Source organism: Glandiceps talaboti, chromosome 11 (assembly GCF_964340395.1).
Source record: "Glandiceps talaboti chromosome 11, keGlaTala1.1, whole genome shotgun sequence".
Lineage (NCBI taxonomy): Eukaryota > Metazoa > Hemichordata > Enteropneusta > Spengelidae > Glandiceps > Glandiceps talaboti.
Window position 1 is genome coordinate 14,571,011 of NC_135559.1, and position 20,495 is coordinate 14,591,505.

Here is a 20,495-nt window from a genome sequence, read left to right on the forward strand (position 1 = left end):
TACCTATGATCAATGTAACCTTAGAAATTTAGTTGTGTTTTCTCCAATTCAATGTATTGCATAAACCTGAAGTATCTTTCCATTTTTGATGTCATCAATCCTCTCTAATGCTTCTCACTACACTGATTACAGATTAGATTTAGGGGCTAAGTGACAATATCTTGGAAACAACAAAGGGTTACTGCTTCGGTTCTACATTAAGAAGTCCAGAGAGTCGATTCATATGCTGCTAAAAATTATATCATTGCACTTTGTTTTAGAACAGGTGTGAAAACTTATGATTGAGGTGACAACTTCTGATGATGAGTTACTTGTCAAAGACTTTAATCAGTTAGATAGTTGGGACAAAATTAGCCTTAACTTTGATGCATTTAATAGGTTAATTTCAGTAAGTCCTTTCAAAAAGTATTTAGTTTTTTGAGAAGTTTTGAGAAATTTTGAGCTTACTTATAATAAAAATGTTCTCAGAAAATTCTTGTGTCCTTTACTGTCATAATAATTTTAGGATACTGACTTACAGGGAATGAAAACATTACATGTACTCCAAAGCTTGCACTATGAAAATCAAAACATACATACATCTGCAAGTTATACTTGGTCATCATGAAATGTTTATTCATTTTATTAAAATATACATGTATACCATGATACATTTTTGTTAAAATAATGTTACATGTTCACAATAAATTTAAATGACATGACAGCACTATCACAAAGTACAATTACTATCCGTGGTACTATATCACTGTCAAAGCCATCTATAGACCTGACGTCAGTCCAAACCCCCCAAAAGCATCAAATTCTATGAATATCTAGATCGATATAGGATCATATCACAATGACTGCGCGATAAACCTGCACAGATCTTCTGCTGCATTGAATGTCGTAAGGTAAGCCCACTAGGTGCCCTATGAGAGTAACGACACATAAGGATCTGAATCCACTTTTTTGGCTGAAATACTGAAAGCAATATTTTTGCCTGAGAGTTGTGCATAATCATTGATAAGGTTGGACAGAATATAGGTCAATAAGAATTGCACACAACACTTTTCGTGATTGTTCAAGAGTTACCACTTCGTTCCATTACTGTATCAGACAGCTGAATACAATAATATATTCATATTTCCCTGTCTTTTTGTTGTCCTTCAGTCAGTGTCTTGACATCAAACATAACATGACCTTGACCTTTTTGAATACTCCATTAATTTGTAACCAATATTCAACCATTGGTACTTTATCATGACAGGAAAGAGTTAACTATGTTAACTACATATATATCAATCCCATTACTTGATAATTCTGCAAGTGGGTCGATCAACATGCACAATTCTCTATATTTCTCCTCTTCAAGTGGTATTGTCACATCAGGAATTGTTACACTTACAAGTTCTGGTACATTTGTTAGAGTTGGGCCTTCCCAATCAACACCATATTCCAAATCCTGTCAAATGAAAATTGAAAATGAGATAATGGAAACCTGACTTTGCCAAACTTACTGTTGCAAAAGAATTTGGTCTAAATAGAAGAAAATTAAGTTAATAGTTTCAATAATACAACCCTGCCAATAGGTGTTGTTCTGTCCATATGTATGTAGGACGGTACTGTATATGAATGTCAATACTACATACTTATCAAAAATAATAAAACAATTATAGTAAAACAACTCACTGGATATATGACACAGAAGTGTTGCAAATAAAGAATTAATAAAGATTTCTGCACATCATGAAGTATTGAGGCAAAACAATTGAATTCCATCACACATACAATCTATATTTCAATACTTAATTAGCAAACTGAGACTGTGACAGAAAAGTAGGTGTGAGTATCTAGGAACATTTTGAAGGAATAATATGTGAGATTGAAATACATGCAGGATTAAATGTTATGCCAACTAACATATGCAATATTACATAGGAACATTGTATATCATGTCCATGTTGCAGGGTATGTTTTGCTACTGCTCTTCCACATGGTTGTCAAAAGTATACCTACTACACAGATATGCATTTCATCTCTATGCATAGACTGTTATACACATCTCTGAACCATAGATGCATGTATGTTTTGTTGAAATACAAGTTGCTAAACAGGTTGACACTATACGAAAAGTGGTATAGCCACACATATATCCTGTACAGGGTTGTGGACATGACTGTATTAGCCATGTGGTGGTATAGCCACACACATATCTAGTACATATTTGTAGACATAACTGTATTAGCCATGTGGTGGTATAGCCACACACATACCTAGTATAGATTTGTAGACATAACTGTATTAGCGATGTGGTGGTATAGCCACACACATACCTAGTACAGAGTTGTAGACATAACTGTATTAGCCCTGTGGTGGTATAGCCACACATATATCCTGTACAGGGTTGTGGACATGACTGTATTAGCCCTTTGGTGGTATAGCCACACACATACCTAGTACAGATTTGTAGACATAACTGTATTAGCGATGTGGTGGTATAGCCACACACATACCTAGTACAGAGTTGTAGACATAACTGTATTAGCCCTTTGGTGGTATAGCCACACACATACCTAATACAGGGTTGTAGACATAACTGTATTAGCCCTGTGGTGGTATAGCCACACATATATCCTGTACAGGGTTGTGGACATGACTGTATTAGCCATGTGGTGGTATAGCCACACACATACCTAGTACAGATTTGTAGACATAACTGTATTAGCCATGTGGTGGTATAGCCACACACATACCTAGTACAGATTTGTAGACATAACTGTATTAGCGATGTGGTGGTATAGCCACACACATACCTAGTACAGATTTGTAGACATAACTGTATTAGCCCTGTGGTGGTATAGCCACACACATACCTAGTACAGAGTTGTAGACATAACTGTATTAGCCCTTTGGTGGTATAGCCACACACATACCTAATACAGGGTTGTAGACATAACTGTATTAGCCCATAGTTGTTGTAGCAGCTTTGGATAACATATCCCAATAACTGCTTTGGTGTGCACAAGACTTGAGACATACTTTAATTCAATCAACCTGTTTAGCAACTTGTATTTCAACAAAACATACATGCATCTATGGTTCAGAGATGTGTATAACAGTCTATGCATAGAGATGAAATGCATATCTGTGTAGTAGGTATACTTTTGACAACCATGTGGAAGAGCAGTAGCAAAACATACCCTGCAACATGGACATGATATACAATGTTCCTATGTAATATTGCATATGTTAGTTGGCATAACATTTAATCCTGCATGTATTTCAATCTCACATATTATTCCTTCAAAATGTTCCTAGATACTCACACCTACTTTTCTGTCACAGTCTCAGTTTGCTAATTAAGTATTGAAATATAGATTGTATGTGTGATGGAATTCAATTGTTTTGCCTCAATACTTCATGATGTGCAGAAATCTTTATTAATTCTTTATTTGCAACACTTCTGTGTCATATATCCAGTGAGTTGTTTTACTATAATTGTTTTATTATTTTTGATAAGTATGTAGTATTGACATTCATATACAGTACCGTCCTACATACATATGGACAGAACAACACCTATTGGCAGGGTTGTATTATTGAAACTATTAACTTAATTTTCTTCTATTTAGACCAAATTCTTTTGCAACAGTAAGTTTGGCAAAGTCAGGTTTCCATTATCTCATTTTCAATTTTCATTTGACAGGATTTGGAATATGGTGTTGATTGGGAAGGCCCAACTCTAACAAATGTACCAGAACTTGTAAGTGTAACAATTCCTGATGTGACAATACCACTTGAAGAGGAGAAATATAGAGAATTGTGCATGTTGATCGACCCACTTGCAGAATTATCAAGTAATGGGATTGATATATATGTAGTTAACATAGTTAACTCTTTCCTGTCATGATAAAGTACCAATGGTTGAATATTGGTTACAAATTAATGGAGTATTCAAAAAGGTCAAGGTCATGTTATGTTTGATGTCAAGACACTGACTGAAGGACAACAAAAAGACAGGGAAATATGAATATATTATTGTATTCAGCTGTCTGATACAGTAATGGAACGAAGTGGTAACTCTTGAACAATCACGAAAAGTGTTGTGTGCAATTCTTATTGACCTATATTCTGTCCAACCTTATCAATGATTATGCACAACTCTCAGGCAAAAATATTGCTTTCAGTATTTCAGCCAAAAAAGTGGATTCAGATCCTTATGTGTCGTTACTCTCATAGGGCACCTAGTGGGCTTACCTTACGACATTCAATGCAGCAGAAGATCTGTGCAGGTTTATCGCGCAGTCATTGTGATATGATCCTATATCGATCTAGATATTCATAGAATTTGATGCTTTTGGGGGGTTTGGACTGACGTCAGGTCTATAGATGGCTTTGACAGTGATATAGTACCACGGATAGTAATTGTACTTTGTGATAGTGCTGTCATGTCATTTAAATTTATTGTGAACATGTAACATTATTTTAACAAAAATGTATCATGGTATACATGTATATTTTAATAAAATGAATAAACATTTCATGATGACCAAGTATAACTTGCAGATGTATGTATGTTTTGATTTTCATAGTGCAAGCTTTGGAGTACATGTAATGTTTTCATTCCCTGTAAGTCAGTATCCTAAAATTATTATGACAGTAAAGGACACAAGAATTTTCTGAGAACATTTTTATTATAAGTAAGCTCAAAATTTCTCAAAACTTCTCAAAAAACTAAATACTTTTTGAAAGGACTTACTGAAATTAACCTATTAAATGCATCAAAGTTAAGGCTAATTTTGTCCCAACTATCTAACTGATTAAAGTCTTTGACAAGTAACTCATCATCAGAAGTTGTCACCTCAATCATAAGTTTTCACACCTGTTCTAAAACAAAGTGCAATGATATAATTTTTAGCAGCATATGAATCGACTCTCTGGACTTCTTAATGTAGAACCGAAGCAGTAACCCTTTGTTGTTTCCAAGATATTGTCACTTAGCCCCTAAATCTAATCTGTAATCAGTGTAGTGAGAAGCATTAGAGAGGATTGATGACATCAAAAATGGAAAGATACTTCAGGTTTATGCAATACATTGAATTGGAGAAAACACAACTAAATTTCTAAGGTTACATTGATCATAGGTAGACACTGGATTGAGTTTTGTGTGTTGTAGAGAAAAAAAGATAATGTTAGAAATTATGAAAACAACTAATGCAATCCTCTTGCAATCTATGTTTCTAAAAATGATGCAAAATTACATTTCTGGCAACTTACTACCTACTGTGATTAAACTTACACCAGTCCAGTGAATACACTATTTCTGGTAACTTAGTACAACTGTGGTTAAACTTACACCAGTCCAGTGAATACACTATTTCTGGTAACTTAGTACAACTGTGGTTAAACTTACATCAGTCCAGTGAATACACTATTTCTGGTAACTTAGTACAACTGTGATTAAACTTACACCAGTCCAGTGAATACACTATTTCTGGTAACTTAGTACAACTGTGGTTAAACTTACACCAGTCCAGTGAATACACTATTTCTGGTAACTTAGTACAACTGTGGTTAAACTTACACCAGTCCAGTGAATACACTATTTCTGGTAACTTACTACAACTGTGATTAAAGTTGCACCCGTGAATATTTAAAGAATTTTACCACAAAATGAGGCATATTTTTAATCAGCACCTTACTAGCATTCTTTGCATGTGTATGTTGTCTGAAAATCATCTTAACATATTAATTCCACAGCTGAAAAGTAGATCAAGAAAATATGTGTTAATACCACCCAAAACCTACACATTGGAATGTGACAGTTGTATCAAAGGAGTTTTTCAAAGTTTGGTAAGACTCATGGCTGACATGAAGCTGCACTTCCTTGGTACAAACACCAGGGTCTGGCAATGTAGATATTGGTATGCTACTGAACCATATGAAAATTTTCCAGGGCATATTCCTGTCGCCTGTTATACACTGCAAAACATCATGGATAGAGGGTTTGGTATCTGGGAAAAAAGAGAATAAAATATATTATATGCAACAGTTTTTTATGATATGTTAACTAATTTCTGAATAAACTAGCTCTCTTAGTCCTTACGGTTGCCCACAATTAACCAATACTCCATGATTATGTTAAGTCTGGCTATATTGGTACTTAACCTATGCTATTTCAGAACCCATTACCTTCCAGGAAGGAGCATATGAGCCCATATAGCCATTGGTCCTTACTAGTTGAAGGGTGATGATGTGTAATGACAATGACATAAGTGTATGTTCATCATAGAAGCATGGCGATTCAAACACAAGTTTTCTTCTTCCACTTTAGAATCTGAAACAGGCATGTTTTGAACTAATGACTTGACATATCCTTCTTCAGTTAAACCGGATCTGACAGAATGATCAAAATTTGAATAAACTGGAGATGTAAAGGTTATTTGTTCAAAGCATGTCTGTATTTCAATCAAAGTTGTCAAAGAGAACTTGTGTTTGTGAATAATATACATTTGTACCTGATATATGAGCCAATGACCCAATTACTGTATCAAAAGCAAAAAATGACATTAAGTTTGGACTCACAAGTCTTCATCAAAAATGCACTCCCTCACATGCTTTACTTCTATCATGATTTTAAATGACATTAGTAATAAATAGGAAAAAATTTTAATAAATTTTATATGTATTATAAAAGTGTCTGCGACATGCGGGATAGGACTGGATTTAGATAATTGACCCATTTGGCCAAGGTCAAAGGTCAGGGTCTCCAATGAAAGTTTACACCTAATAATTTAGGGATAGACACTATAATGTAGTCTCTATGTATTCAAGTTTTCGAGTTATGCCATAAATAGTCATTGTTAACAACAAACATGGCTGGCATGCCACTTGGACACTTGTGTATGTTGTGAACTGAAGTGACTTGCACATGTCCCATATGACAAGTCATCTTTGCGCCTGGCTTAAAAGTAACTGGATATTGCATGTCTGAGAAATGCATTATGGACGGACTAACAGACCCACTGTAATAATCAATTAAACTGAGCTCTTTTTTTCGCAACTGCATGCTTTGAGGCAAGAAGTAGTGAATTTATTATTCATCTATCATAAATGTACTTCTACTTAGGCCCTTGAGGCAACTCAAGACAAATGCTTGGTGAGTGAATGTGAAACAAGTTTCAAACTGGTATTATAACTCATGCTATACAGCAGTACTATTATGTATGGTACTCTGTATGGTACAGCTGTACTACTATTATGTATGGTACTCTGTATGGTACAGCTGTACTACTATTATGTATGGTACTCTGTATGGTACAGCTGTACTATTATGTATAGTACTATGTATGGTACAGCTGTACTATTATGTATAGTACTCTGTATGGTACAGCTGTACTATTATGTATAGTACTATGTATGGTACAGCTGTACTATTATGTATAGTACTCTGTATGGTACAGCTGTACTACTATGTATGGTACTCTGTATGGTACAGCTGTACTACTATGTATGGTACTCTGTATGGTACAGCTGTACTACTATGTATGGTACTCTGTATGGTACAGCTGTACTACTATGTATGGTACTCTGTATGGTACAGCTGTACTACTATGTATGGTACTCTGTATGGTACAGCTGTACTATTATGTATGGTACTCTGTATGGTACAGCTGTACTACTATGTATGGTACTCTGTATGGTACAGCTGTACTACTATGTATAGTACTCTGTATGGTACAGCTGTACTACTATGTATGGTACTCTGTATGGTACAGCTGTACTACTATGTATGGTACTCTGTATGGTACAGCTGTACTACTATGTATGGTACTCTGTATGGTACAGCTGTACTACTATGTATGGTACTCTGTATGGTACAGCTGTACTATTATGTATGGTACTCTGTATGGTACAGTTGTATCATTATAGTACTATATGTATGGTACAGCTGTACTACTATTATAGTACTATGTATGGTACAGCTGTACTACTATGTATGGTACTCTGTATGGTACAGCTGTACTACTATGTATGGTACTCTGTATGGTACAGCTGTACTATTATGTATGGTACTCTGTATGGTACAGCTGTACTACTATGTATGGTACTCTGTATGGTACAGCTGTACTACTATGTATGGTACTCTGTATGGTACAGCTGTACTACTATGTATGGTACTCTGTATGGTACAGCTGTACTACTATGTATGGTACTCTGTATGGTACAGCTGTACTACTATGTATGGTACTCTGTATGGTACAGCTGTACTACTATGTATGGTACTCTGTATGGTACAGCTGTACTACTATGTATGGTACTCTGTATGGTACAGCTGTACTACTATGTATGGTACTCTGTATGGTACAGCTGTACTACTATGTATGGTACTATGTATGGTACAGCTGTAGTATTATGTATGGTACTCTGTATGGTACAGCTGTACTACTATGTATGGTACTCTGTATGGTACAGCTGTACTACTATGTATGGTACTCTGTATGGTACAGCTGTACTATTATGTATGGTACTCTGTATGGTACAGCTGTACTACTATGTATGGTACTCTGTATGGTACAGCTGTACTACTATGTATGGTACTCTGTATGGTACAGTTGTATCATTATAGTACTATGTATGGTACAGCTGTACTACTATTACAGTACTATGTATGGTACAGCTGTACTACTATTATAGTACTATGTATGGTACAGCTGTACTACTATGTATACTAGTAGTACTATGTATGGTACAGCTGTACTACTATGTATACTAGTAGTACTATGTATGGTACAGCTGTACTACTATTATAGTACTATGTATGGTACAGCTGTACTACTATGTATACTAGTAGTACTATGTATGGTACAGCTGTACTACTATGTATACTAGTAGTACTATGTATGGTACAGCTGTACTACTATGTATACTAGTAGTACTATGTATGGTACAGCTGTACTATTATAGTACTATGCATGGTACAGCTGTACTACTATTATAGTACTATGTATGGTACAGCTGTACTACTATGTATACTAGTAGTACTATGTATGGTACAGCTGTACTACTATGTATACTAGTAGTACTATGTATGGTACAGCTGTACTACTATTATAGTACTATGTATGGTACAGCTGTACTACTATGTATACTAGTAGTACTATGTATGGTACAGCTGTACTACTATGTATACTAGTAGTACTATGTATGGTACAGCTGTACTATTATAGTACTATGCATGGTACAGCTGTACTACTATTATAGTACTATGTATGGTACAGCTGTACTACTATGTATACTAGTAGTACTATGTATGGTACAGCTGTACTACTATGTATACTAGTAGTACTATGTATGGTACAGCTGTACTACTATTATAGTACTATGTATGGTACAGCTGTACTACTATTATGTCTAGTACTATGTATGGTACAGCTGTACTACTATGTATACTAGTAGTACTATGTATGTGTAACCTACTCCATTTTTCACTTTTTGAGTATAAGGTTTAGTTGTTATTAAGTATACATGTGTCAAGTATTGCTCAGTACAAGCCTGTAACGGAGGGTTGTGTGACGCCACCAGGTGACAGGGTGGGAGAGGACAACCACGCGTGGGGTCTTGCTACGTCAGCAGATTCCATTAAACTATTTCTTGAGTGAACGGAGAAACTTTGTTCTCTGCCTGTTATTTGTATTTCCCTCAAGATTTGCCGTAGAATGGTTACTCATCCATCCTACATTAAGTAACAACTCTCTACTTCATTCACAGGTATGTTTAGACATTATCTATAGTGTTTATTGTGTAGCATTTTGAACTAGAACTTGATCGTGTGAATTGCCTCCAAAAGTTAGCGACGCCATGCAGTTCTTACATGTGTTCTATTTATAGCCGTTACACGAGTCAACTGATGCATATTGTAGTTTGAGACACTTTGTACTTGTAACTTTAGCGATACTTTCCAAATGATGATTACGAGTTTCTATTTCATTGTAATGAGTACTTTTAGAGCGTCTATTGTATTTTTGCATAGAGTTTCCTGTCAGTTTTGCCAAAATACATTGCCTAGCATACTGACTGTCTGAATCATTGTACTGTTACACTGCCACCTAGAGGCGAGTCAATTACATAAGTTTGGCACCATTACTTGTATCTTAATTTAGCATATCTGTACTTATAAGATGAATCAAGTTTATTTTGAGAGAGATTCATTATGTAAAGTCTATATATTATTTTGTCTATTGTATATTTTATTTTAAGCAGATTCCATTAAACTATTTCTTGAGTGAACGGAGAAACTTTGTTCTCTGCCTGTTATTTGTATTTCCCTCAAGATTTGCCGTAGAATGGTTACTCATCCATCCTACATTAAGTAACAACTCTCTACTTCATTCACAGAGTTCTCTTTAAACTGGTTACATAATTTGGCGCCCAACGTGGGGCCCTAATGCTAAAGTATAGACAAGATACTTAAGCTGATGGTGCCTCGATACAGACTGTTGTTAGTTAACTGGAGAACTGGAAGTTTGAATGGTCTATATTAGCAGTACTCCTTTGCTGATGTGTAAAGCCTGCTGCTACTGACCAAGTGATACTTGCATGATAACCCAGATTCCTATTTTGTGGAGCTGTATTTTGTGGAGCTGTATTACCACTACACTGGAGCTAGAAGACCAAAAGCTGATGCGATCAAGAAGTCCTGTATCTTTTTAGCTGTTTGTAGCTGAATACTGTGTTAATATTATCAAATTTAAAAAGGACCCTGATAAATAGTGACACAGATTTGAACCCTTGCTGCATTTACAACATTGATATAGATTTCTTAGTCATCTAGTGTATGTACAATAATTTTGGTTGAAGTTTGATCTGTAATATTTTTTTTCTTTGCTACATTTCACCCTTTTGTATAACATTTTAATCATAAGTGAAACTAAACATGGATACACCACCATGTACACCTAGTCATAACCCAATAGACAGTACAGTTTTCATTAAGGGTATTGCTATTAGTGCAACCTCTCAGCAACTGAGAGATTTTTGTTCATCTGCTGGTGAAGTTGTTAGAATAGAAAGACCATTTGACCCAGAGTTATCATGTAGTAGAGATTATGCATTTTGTCAATTCATTGATATTGCAACAGCGAAAACTGCTCTTGGAATATTGAGTGGTAAAATGTTTATGGATAAGCAAGTCGAAGTGTCACTTGTCCCATCAAACATGAAGGATGAACTTAGGTATTGTATGTCTCCTATGTATGTTACAAGCCCACTCATGATGCCTAGTTATAGACGTAAAACCAAGTCTGTTATAGGTCCTAGCATGTCTACACCTACATTAGACTATGATAATGTAGTAAGTCAAGCAGATCTCGATCATATGATATCTGTTGTAAGAAAAGCAGGTCATGATGTCACTCCATTGCACAACAATCCCAGTGGTACTTCGAGTAAAACAGGATACAGTGGCCCATCAGTGACATGTCCAATGTCTTCTGATCAGTCAAGTGTTATGTTACCTGCATCATTGTTTCAACCACCACGGATTGTCACATTTTCGGGTGATCCTAAAAACAAGGGTGATTCTGATTTTGAGGCATGGAAGTATGAAGTTGACTGTCTTCTGAGAGATGGATCCCATAGCAGAGAAATTCTTACGACGGCTGTCAGAAGGTCATTGCGTGGAGAGGCCAGTAAAATAGTCATGCATATGGGTGTTGATACATCAATAGAGGCAATTGTAGAGAAACTAGTTGGTATCTATGGAGTGGTAGAATCTGGAGCTTCTCTCTTGCAGCAGTTCTACAACAGCAAACAAGAGGAAAGAGAAAGTGTAGCTGCATATGGTTGTCGTTTGGAAGTAGCTATCAATAAAGCCAGAGAAAGAGGTGGATTAGCTGCACCAGCTGTAGATGAAGCATTAAAGACTGTCTTCTGGAAGGGTTTATTTGGTGAGCAGATTAAGAATGTAGCAAGACATAGGTATGATCAAGCCAAGACTTTCGATGAATTACTTCGCATCACAAGAGTAGCTGAACAGGAAGTAAGAGAATCTGCCCTTTATTCTAAGCCGCCCAGATCAGGCATTACTCACCAGTCTTCAGTTCCTCAGCAGTCTAATGTGACAAAGGTAGCTGATCCCATGGTAAAAGAATTACAACAGAGTGTACAGTTGTTGACAGCCAAATTAGCAGAGTTAGAGAAAAGAGAGGTACCAACTACAGTGGATGGTCAACAACAGCTGATGGAGTATACAGATGGTGGTAGAGGAAGGGGAAGAACCAGAACAACTTCACAACGGTCACCTCGTGCACAACAGAGAAGTCCTGATGGAGCAGGTCGTGTTCATGGTAATATTCGCTGCTTCAAGTGTGGTCAAGATGGTCACATAGCAAGAGGCTGTAGAAACCTTAAAGCTGATAACAACCAGTCAACCACTACTGATAGTACTGCCAGTACTGAATCTTTAAACACCCAAGTGCCTCCACTAGTGGGCAAGTGGTAGGCACTAGAGTCAAGAAAGCCCGGAACAACATCATTGTACATAGTCAGTCCGTCCTTGATCGTATTGTTGGAGATCCTAATGAGGAAGATGCTGTCATAAATGGAGTTCATTGTCGCAGTTTGATTGACACAGGATCACAAGTAACAACTGTTAGTGAGTCATTCTATAAGACACATCTTTCATCATCATGCTCCATTCAGCCTATTGAAGATTTGTTAACAATTACAGGTGCACAGGGACAGACAGTCACATTTCTTGGTTATATTGAAGTAAACATTTCTTTTCCAAGTAGGATCTTTGGTACTGCTAATGGAATGGATGTCCTGGTATTAGTTGTTCTTGATACAGCATACAATAGGGAAGTTCCCCTCTGTGTTGGTACAAATCTTATCAACTATTGCCGGAGACAGACCAAACAGTATAAAAAGTCAAAGAATGTACAGAGTTTGAGAATATCGGCTGCTGTTCAAGCTGCATATGACCATCTAGATGCCAGAGAAAAGTTCTGTGGTGAAAATGGCAAGATTGGAGTAGCACGAGCCCAGTTGCGTAGACCAGTACAGATAGAACCAAACACTATTTTGAACCTGGTTGGTAAGACAAAACCTGGACCAAAGGGTGATGAGTACCTGGTTACTTGTGAGGCTACCAAAAGAAGATTTTCTGGTAATTTAATTGTCAGCCCCTTGGCAACAAAGTTACAGTGTAATGGTAGAAAAAGTAGATTGCCAGTGCAGGTGCAGAATCTGTCAACCAAGGCAGTGACTATTCGTCCTGGTGATGTACTTGGTGAAGTGAGTGCCGTGACTTGGGTTGGATCACCAAACAACTACCAACAGTTAGCAACAGCTACTCCTACTAGTGAAGTGAACACATCTGACTCTTTGTTGACAGAGATTGATCTTAGTAAGTCTCCACTTACTACATCACAGTGTAAACAAGTCCAAGATTTACTTGCTCGTAAGTCTGAGATATTCTCCAAACATGACAATGATCTTGGTTTCTGTACAGCTGTGCAACACAGGATTCCTTTGACTGATGACAAACTGGTATGTGAGAGACATCGACGTCTACCCCCTGCTATGTATGATGAAGTCAGATCTCTTCTTGAAGGCATGTTGGCATGTGGAGCTATTCGTGAGTCGCATAGTCCATGGGCAGCACCCATAGTGCTGGTTAAGAAAAAAGATGGGTCTACTCGCATGTGTATTGATTACAGAAAACTAAATGCTAAGACTATTAGAGACTCTTATGCAATCCCACGGATAGAGGAAAGTTTAGAAGCCTTGAAAGGAGCAAAATGGTTCTCGTGTATTGATTTGAAAAGTGGATACTGGCAGATTGGTATGGCGGATGATGACAAATCCAAAACAGCTTTTACGACACCATTTGGTCACTATGAGTGTAACAGGATGCCTTTTGGTTTAACCAATGCTCCCAGTACTTTCCAGAGGCTCATGGAGAAGTGTATGGGAAATTATAATTTCAAAATATGTCTTGTTTATTTGGACGATGTGATTATCTTTTCATCTACTTTTGAGGAACACTTGGAGAGGCTTGAAGCAGTCTTTGACCGTTTACAACAGTATGGCTTGAAAGTGAAAGCTTCCAAATGTCAGTTTTTCCAAAGCAAAGTCAAGTATCTTGGACATGTGGTGTCAGCTGATGGTGTGCAGACAGATCCTGACAAGATTGAAGCACTGAAGTCCTGGCCTGTACCCAAGAATGTAGATCAGCTGAGGTCCTTCCTGGGATTTGCTGGGTATTATAGGAGATTTGTAAAAGGGTTTTCCCATATCGCTAGACCACTTAACGACTTGACTGTTGGTATGCCATCAAAAAAAGAAGAAAGGACAGAAGAAGACTTTGAAGCCAGCAAAGCCACCAGAGTTCATTTGGACTGACCAGTGTCAAAGGGCATTTGATACCATCATTGAGAAGTTGTCTAACCCGCCTATTCTGGCTTATGCAGACTACCATCTACCCTTTGAACTGCACACTGATGCTAGCTATGATGGTCTTGGAGCGGTTCTATATCAGGAACAGGATGGTAAGAAACGAGTGATTGCCTATGCCAGCCGAGGACTATCACGCAGTGAACGAAATTACCCTGCTCACAAGCTGGAATTTCTTGCACTGAAGTGGGCTGTGACGGAGAAGTTCCATGACTATTTATATGGAAACCATTTCAAGGTAATTACTGACAACAACCCTTTGACATATGTAACCACCAGTGCCAAGTTAGATGCCACCGGTCACCGATGGCTTGCAGCACTTTCCACATACAACTTCAGCCTAGCATATCGTCCAGGTTCTCAGAATGCGGATGCAGATGGTCTTTCACGCAGACCGCACGATGGAAATGAAGATGATGGACCCAGTGACCATGTGAGACAGTTCATGGAACGGATGGAGGCTAACAGCAATAGAATGTCGTCAGAGTGTGTTGAAGCAGTATGCCAGTCTTACCTAGCCAAGACCTCTATTCCATTGGTAGAGTCCGTAAGTGTGAGTGCAACGGCAATTCCTAATACACTAGACAAACCACCACCTTTGCCAGGGAGTGAGTCATTGCCTACACTGACCAAGGAAGAATGGATAGCTGCTCAACAAAGAGATCCAAGTATCCAACGTGTTGTTATCTTGAAACAGGAAGGAAAGTCTCTATCTCGTACTAAGAGACAGAGTGAAAGTGTTGAGGTACAACGTTTATTACATGAATGGGATAAACTATGCTTTAGGAATGGTGTGCTGTACAGAAGTCGAACTGTGCACAGGGGAACCAAATCCTACCAGTTGGTACTACCTAGGCAGTACAGGGAAATGGTTTTAAGAGGTGTTCATGACGAGATAGGTCATCTTGGTAAAGAACGCACCTTAGACTTGGCAAGAGCTAGATTCTTTTGGCCATACATGTCTCGTGATGTTGATGTCAAGATTAAGACTTGTGAGAGATGCACAAGAAGGAAGATACCACCAGGTACCAGAATTGCTGCCCCGTTGGTTTCCATCAAGACCAGTCAGCCCATGGAATTGGTGTGCATGGATTATTTGACACTGGAGGAGAGTAAAGGAGGTATAACAAACATCTTAGTCATAACAGATCATTTTACACGTTATGCGGTTGCTATCCCCACCAGTAACCAAACAGCACAGACTACAGCAAAGCATCTGTTTGATAATTTCATGGTTCACTACGGTTTCCCAGCCAGACTTCATTCTGACCAGGGTCGTAATTTCGAATCAGAGGTTATTCAGCAGCTATGTAAGATAACTGGAGTTCAGAAGTCTAGAACAACCCCGTATCATCCCCAGGGTAATGGGCAGACCGAACGTTTCAACAGGACGCTTCTGGATATGCTTGGTACACTCAGTGAACAACAGAAGAAGGACTGGAAGTCATATGTGAGTTCTCTTGTACATGCTTATAATTGTACTAGAAATGACTCTACACATTTTTCACCATACTACTTGATGTTTGGTCGTCACCCTAGACTACCCATAGATGTTTATCTGGGATTGGAGCCTGCAGACAGTATAGAAAACACACATCATGACTATGCAGCCTTGTTAAGGGATCGTCTAGATTATGCCTATGGGCTAGCATCGGAGGAGTCAACTAGAAAGTCTAAAGATAACAAACGGAGATATGACTGTAAGGTTCGTGATTCAGTTCTGGAGCTAGGTGATAGAGTGCTAGTGAAAAATGTCAACATCAGAGGTAAGCACAAGATAGCAGATCGATGGGAGAAAGATGTATTCACTGTCATCAACAAACCTAATCCTGACATACCAGTGTATGTAGTTCGCCCTGAAACAGGTTCTGGTCGAGAGAGGACACTCCATCGCAATTTGCTGTTGCCATGCTTTTCTCTGCCCAGACCACCAGACATGAAACCAGCCATTTCCAAAGAAACTGTTAGAACCAGATCAAGAATAAAGACAAGAAGCTACAAAGCAAGTGACAACAGCAGTGACGATGATAGTTCTGATAGCTGTGAAGATATTGATTTTGTCCGTGTATCTACTAAGTGTAAACCACATGATGTTAGTTCCCATAAACACAAGCAATTGTGTGAAGAAGAGAAGATCGAGATCTTAGGTGAGGTAAATCCTAGTAATGTATCTATACGACACCGACACATTGATGAAACCATTCCTATGGAAGATGTTGAGACACCTTCTGTGACATTGGTTGTGGAGAAAGAGATTCCAACGTCTACAGTGGAAACATCTGTGCAGGATATTACTGCAGAAATGGTGACGTCTCCAATTCCGGATGCACAGGAAGAAGCTCAACCTGATTGTAGTGTTTATGTTGAAAAGGAAGTACAAGAAGAACCCAACAAGGAACCAGAAAGAGAACCCTTACGACGATCGAAAAGAACGATTAAACCACCTGATCGCCTTAATTTAACCCAGGTTTGTGTGAAACCAGATTGGATGGTGAAAGCAGACTACTTGTCATCTCTAGACTTGTCATCTCTAACACAAGATTTAGGTGAAGAGTCAAAGCATAATGTTTGTAGTGCTATCATTAGTATTGTTTCCAATGGATAATCATTGTATGTGATGTACACCATTGTAAGTGAATGTCGGGACGCCATTCCATTAAGAGGGGGAGGGTGTAACCTACTCCATTTTTCACTTTTTGAGTATAAGGTTTAGTTGTTATTAAGTATACATGTGTCAAGTATTGCTCAGTACAAGCCTGTAACGGAGGGTTGTGTGACGCCACCAGGTGACAGGGTGGGAGAGGACAACCACGCGTGGGGTCTTGCTACGTCAGCAGATTCCATTAAACTATTTCTTGAGTGAACGGAGAAACTTTGTTCTCTGCCTGTTATTTGTATTTCCCTCAAGATTTGCCGTAGAATGGTTACTCATCCATCCTACATTAAGTAACAACTCTCTACTTCATTCACAGGTATGTTTAGACATTATCTATAGTGTTTATTGTGTAGCATTTTGAACTAGAACTTGATCGTGTGAATTGCCTCCAAAAGTTAGCGACGCCATGCAGTTCTTACATGTGTTCTATTTATAGCCGTTACACGAGTCAACTGATGCATATTGTAGTTTGAGACACTTTGTACTTGTAACTTTAGCGATACTTTCCAAATGATGATTACGAGTTTCTATTTCATTGTAATGAGTACTTTTAGAGCGTCTATTGTATTTTTGCATAGAGTTTCCTGTCAGTTTTGCCAAAATACATTGCCTAGCATACTGACTGTCTGAATCATTGTACTGTTACACTGCCACCTAGAGGCGAGTCAATTACATAAGTTTGGCACCATTACTTGTATCTTAATTTAGCATATCTGTACTTATAAGATGAATCAAGTTTATTTTGAGAGAGATTCATTATGTAAAGTCTATATATTATTTTGTCTATTGTATATTTTATTTTAAGCAGATTCCATTAAACTATTTCTTGAGTGAACGGAGAAACTTTGTTCTCTGCCTGTTATTTGTATTTCCCTCAAGATTTGCCGTAGAATGGTTACTCATCCATCCTACATTAAGTAACAACTCTCTACTTCATTCACAGAGTTCTCTTTAAACTGGTTACATATGGTACAGCTGTACTATTATAGTACTATGCATGGTACAGCTGTACTACTATTATGTCTAGTACTATGTATGGTACAGCTGTACTACTATGTATACTAGTAGTACTATGTATGGTACAGCTGTACTACTATGTATACTAGTAGTACTATGTATGGTACAGCTGTACTATGTATGGTACAGCTGTACTATTATAGTACTATGCATGGTACAGCTGTACTACTATGTCTAGTACTATGTATGGTAAAGCTGTATTACTATTAATGTATAGTACCCAAATAACATTAAAGGTGACAAAAAACATGAAACCAACAGCTTAAATTCATACAGTACCTCCATGTCAATAACTCCAGTGTTTGGTTCAACGTCAGATTGGTCCTCACTTCACTGATGGACAGATTATCAACATCTACATTACAAACTTTTTGATGATTTTCCAAACAGCCTATAGTAACTTCCTTTCCACAATTCACACAGGATACTTTGGCTGCCTTACTTTCTCGCTCTTCCTAAAGCAGAAAAAAAAATACAAATAATTAAATCTTACTTGATTATTTAATGTTTAATTAAAAAACAGTAGTTACAAACATTTATCAAGCTATACAGGTCTTCCTTAGGGCCACAAGCTTGACTAGTTCCTAGGAACTATTTTTACAATATCCATTTTGTGTAAATTTTGATATTTTGTATATTTGTGGATAAATTTAGAGTATTTTGTAAGTCTATAAATTTCTGGCAATAAAAGTTTTTATATTAGTATATATTAGTATTTGTTAAATGCTGATATCAATTTTTTTTAAGGTGGTATGTATGTAAAAGGTACACAAGTTCTCTTGTCATTTTGTGCCAGTTTTACCAGCTTTCCACCTTTCTATTGCTGGGGTTCCCATACCTTAAACACCGGGATATGGCCAAGGTCAGTTAAAATATAATCGATACACACAAACCAAATAAAATATCTCTTTTGCCAAATCTGATGTGTGCTGAAATGAGTGTCTAAGAAAAATAAATCATCATTCCAGTATTTTCAAAGCTTCAACCTATCATAAGATCAATCTGTATATGTTAGCTATGTGCCCCTTATGTATTAGTCTTTCTTTGTATAAATTTGTTTTAAAATCTATTTCCTTGTTAATACCTATTATTCATTTCACAAATTCCACTTACCTCACAGTGAGCGCTGCTAGCGCTGTGATCTATCTGCATATTCTTTTGCAGGGGTCTCACATAAGCTACAGCGTGCTTTAACACGGACTCGTCCCTAAAATAAGGTACCGAATAGCCACTGCTAGGCATGGGTAGAGGGGTTAGTAGTTTGCCACCAGCATGCATGTTCCTGTATATTATAAATCCACCACCATCTGCCAGTTTAGGATAATGACGGTATAGAGTTTCCTGCAAATGTTCGAAACCACCATCCCCATCAAACGTTATTTTTCGCGTGCCCAGTCCCACCTTCCTAAGTTCCTCTCGTTCCAGTAGGGATGGTACACAAGACGTATCGTCACTGTCGTGGTGCATGTCTTACTGCTTCCGGGTCGATTACCGTTGTGATCCTCAGCTTACTTGTTAGAATCTGAAGAAAACTTCTATGACGAAATATGACGTAGGGTATGACGCGTCGTGACGTAGTTGAGTTGACAATCAGCCATCCTAAGGGGCAACATCAAAAGTTCAATATAATATATCTAACTTAATTGCTTAAGTTAGGTCCCAGACCCCCCCACCCCCCCATCTAACTTAACTGACCTAAAATTGAAAATCGTTTCAGACTCCTACTGTATACTTCCACTTTCAAACAACGTACCAATATAATACTGAATTATAAAAAAAATAGAAAACCATTTTAACTCAGAAAAATACTTTTATTGAAAACCAACAGAACACAACAACACTGAATTTACACGTCAAGTCACATTGATTACTAATACTGGTATGTCTGGTTTCACTTTCTTTTTTGAAATGGGAGACATTTCGTGACTGGGTGTAGGCTCATCAGCAACACTTTGATCGGATGATTTTTGTTTAACTGAAAAATACAGGGCCGGTCGGGAAAGTGTAGGAATCGCCTTTGTTAACTAGTTCGACTAAATTGATTGTACAGATAGATTTGATTCATAAAACTTGACAAGATGTTTTGCAAACAGCAGGATACCACTTCCCATTAAAGGCCATTCCAAAGATTAGATCGGATGTAACCATTTTCACTGGAGTAAAGAACTATATGTAGTAACATTGCAATTCAAACTGTAAAACCCTGTGTAAAACATTAACTGTCTCTGCAAAACATAGTTTCAACTAGAAATTGTATTTACCAGCTCTCATGCTTTTTAGCCTTCAAGTTGTTTCTGTCCAGTCGTATATATTCGCACGTTTCCGTTGATTTTGACTGTGACATCGCATCGCACCACGACAGTGATGAACACGTTGACACGGCGGC

General features: G+C 37.6%; 1 protein-coding gene across 1 annotated transcript; it reads right to left on the minus strand.

Moving 5' to 3' along the window:
• Positions 1-4,654: 4,654 nt before the first annotated feature.
• Positions 4,655-19,623, minus strand: LOC144442408 (uncharacterized). Its single transcript, XM_078131751.1, has 3 exons — positions 19,223-19,623; positions 18,389-18,564; positions 4,655-5,993 (listed from the first exon to the last, which is right to left on the minus strand). Exons 1-3 carry the CDS (start codon positions 19,574-19,576, stop codon positions 5,972-5,974), a joined length of 552 nt encoding a protein of 183 aa, XP_077987877.1. The 5' UTR covers positions 19,577-19,623; the 3' UTR covers positions 4,655-5,971.
• Positions 19,624-20,495: the final 872 nt, after the last annotated feature.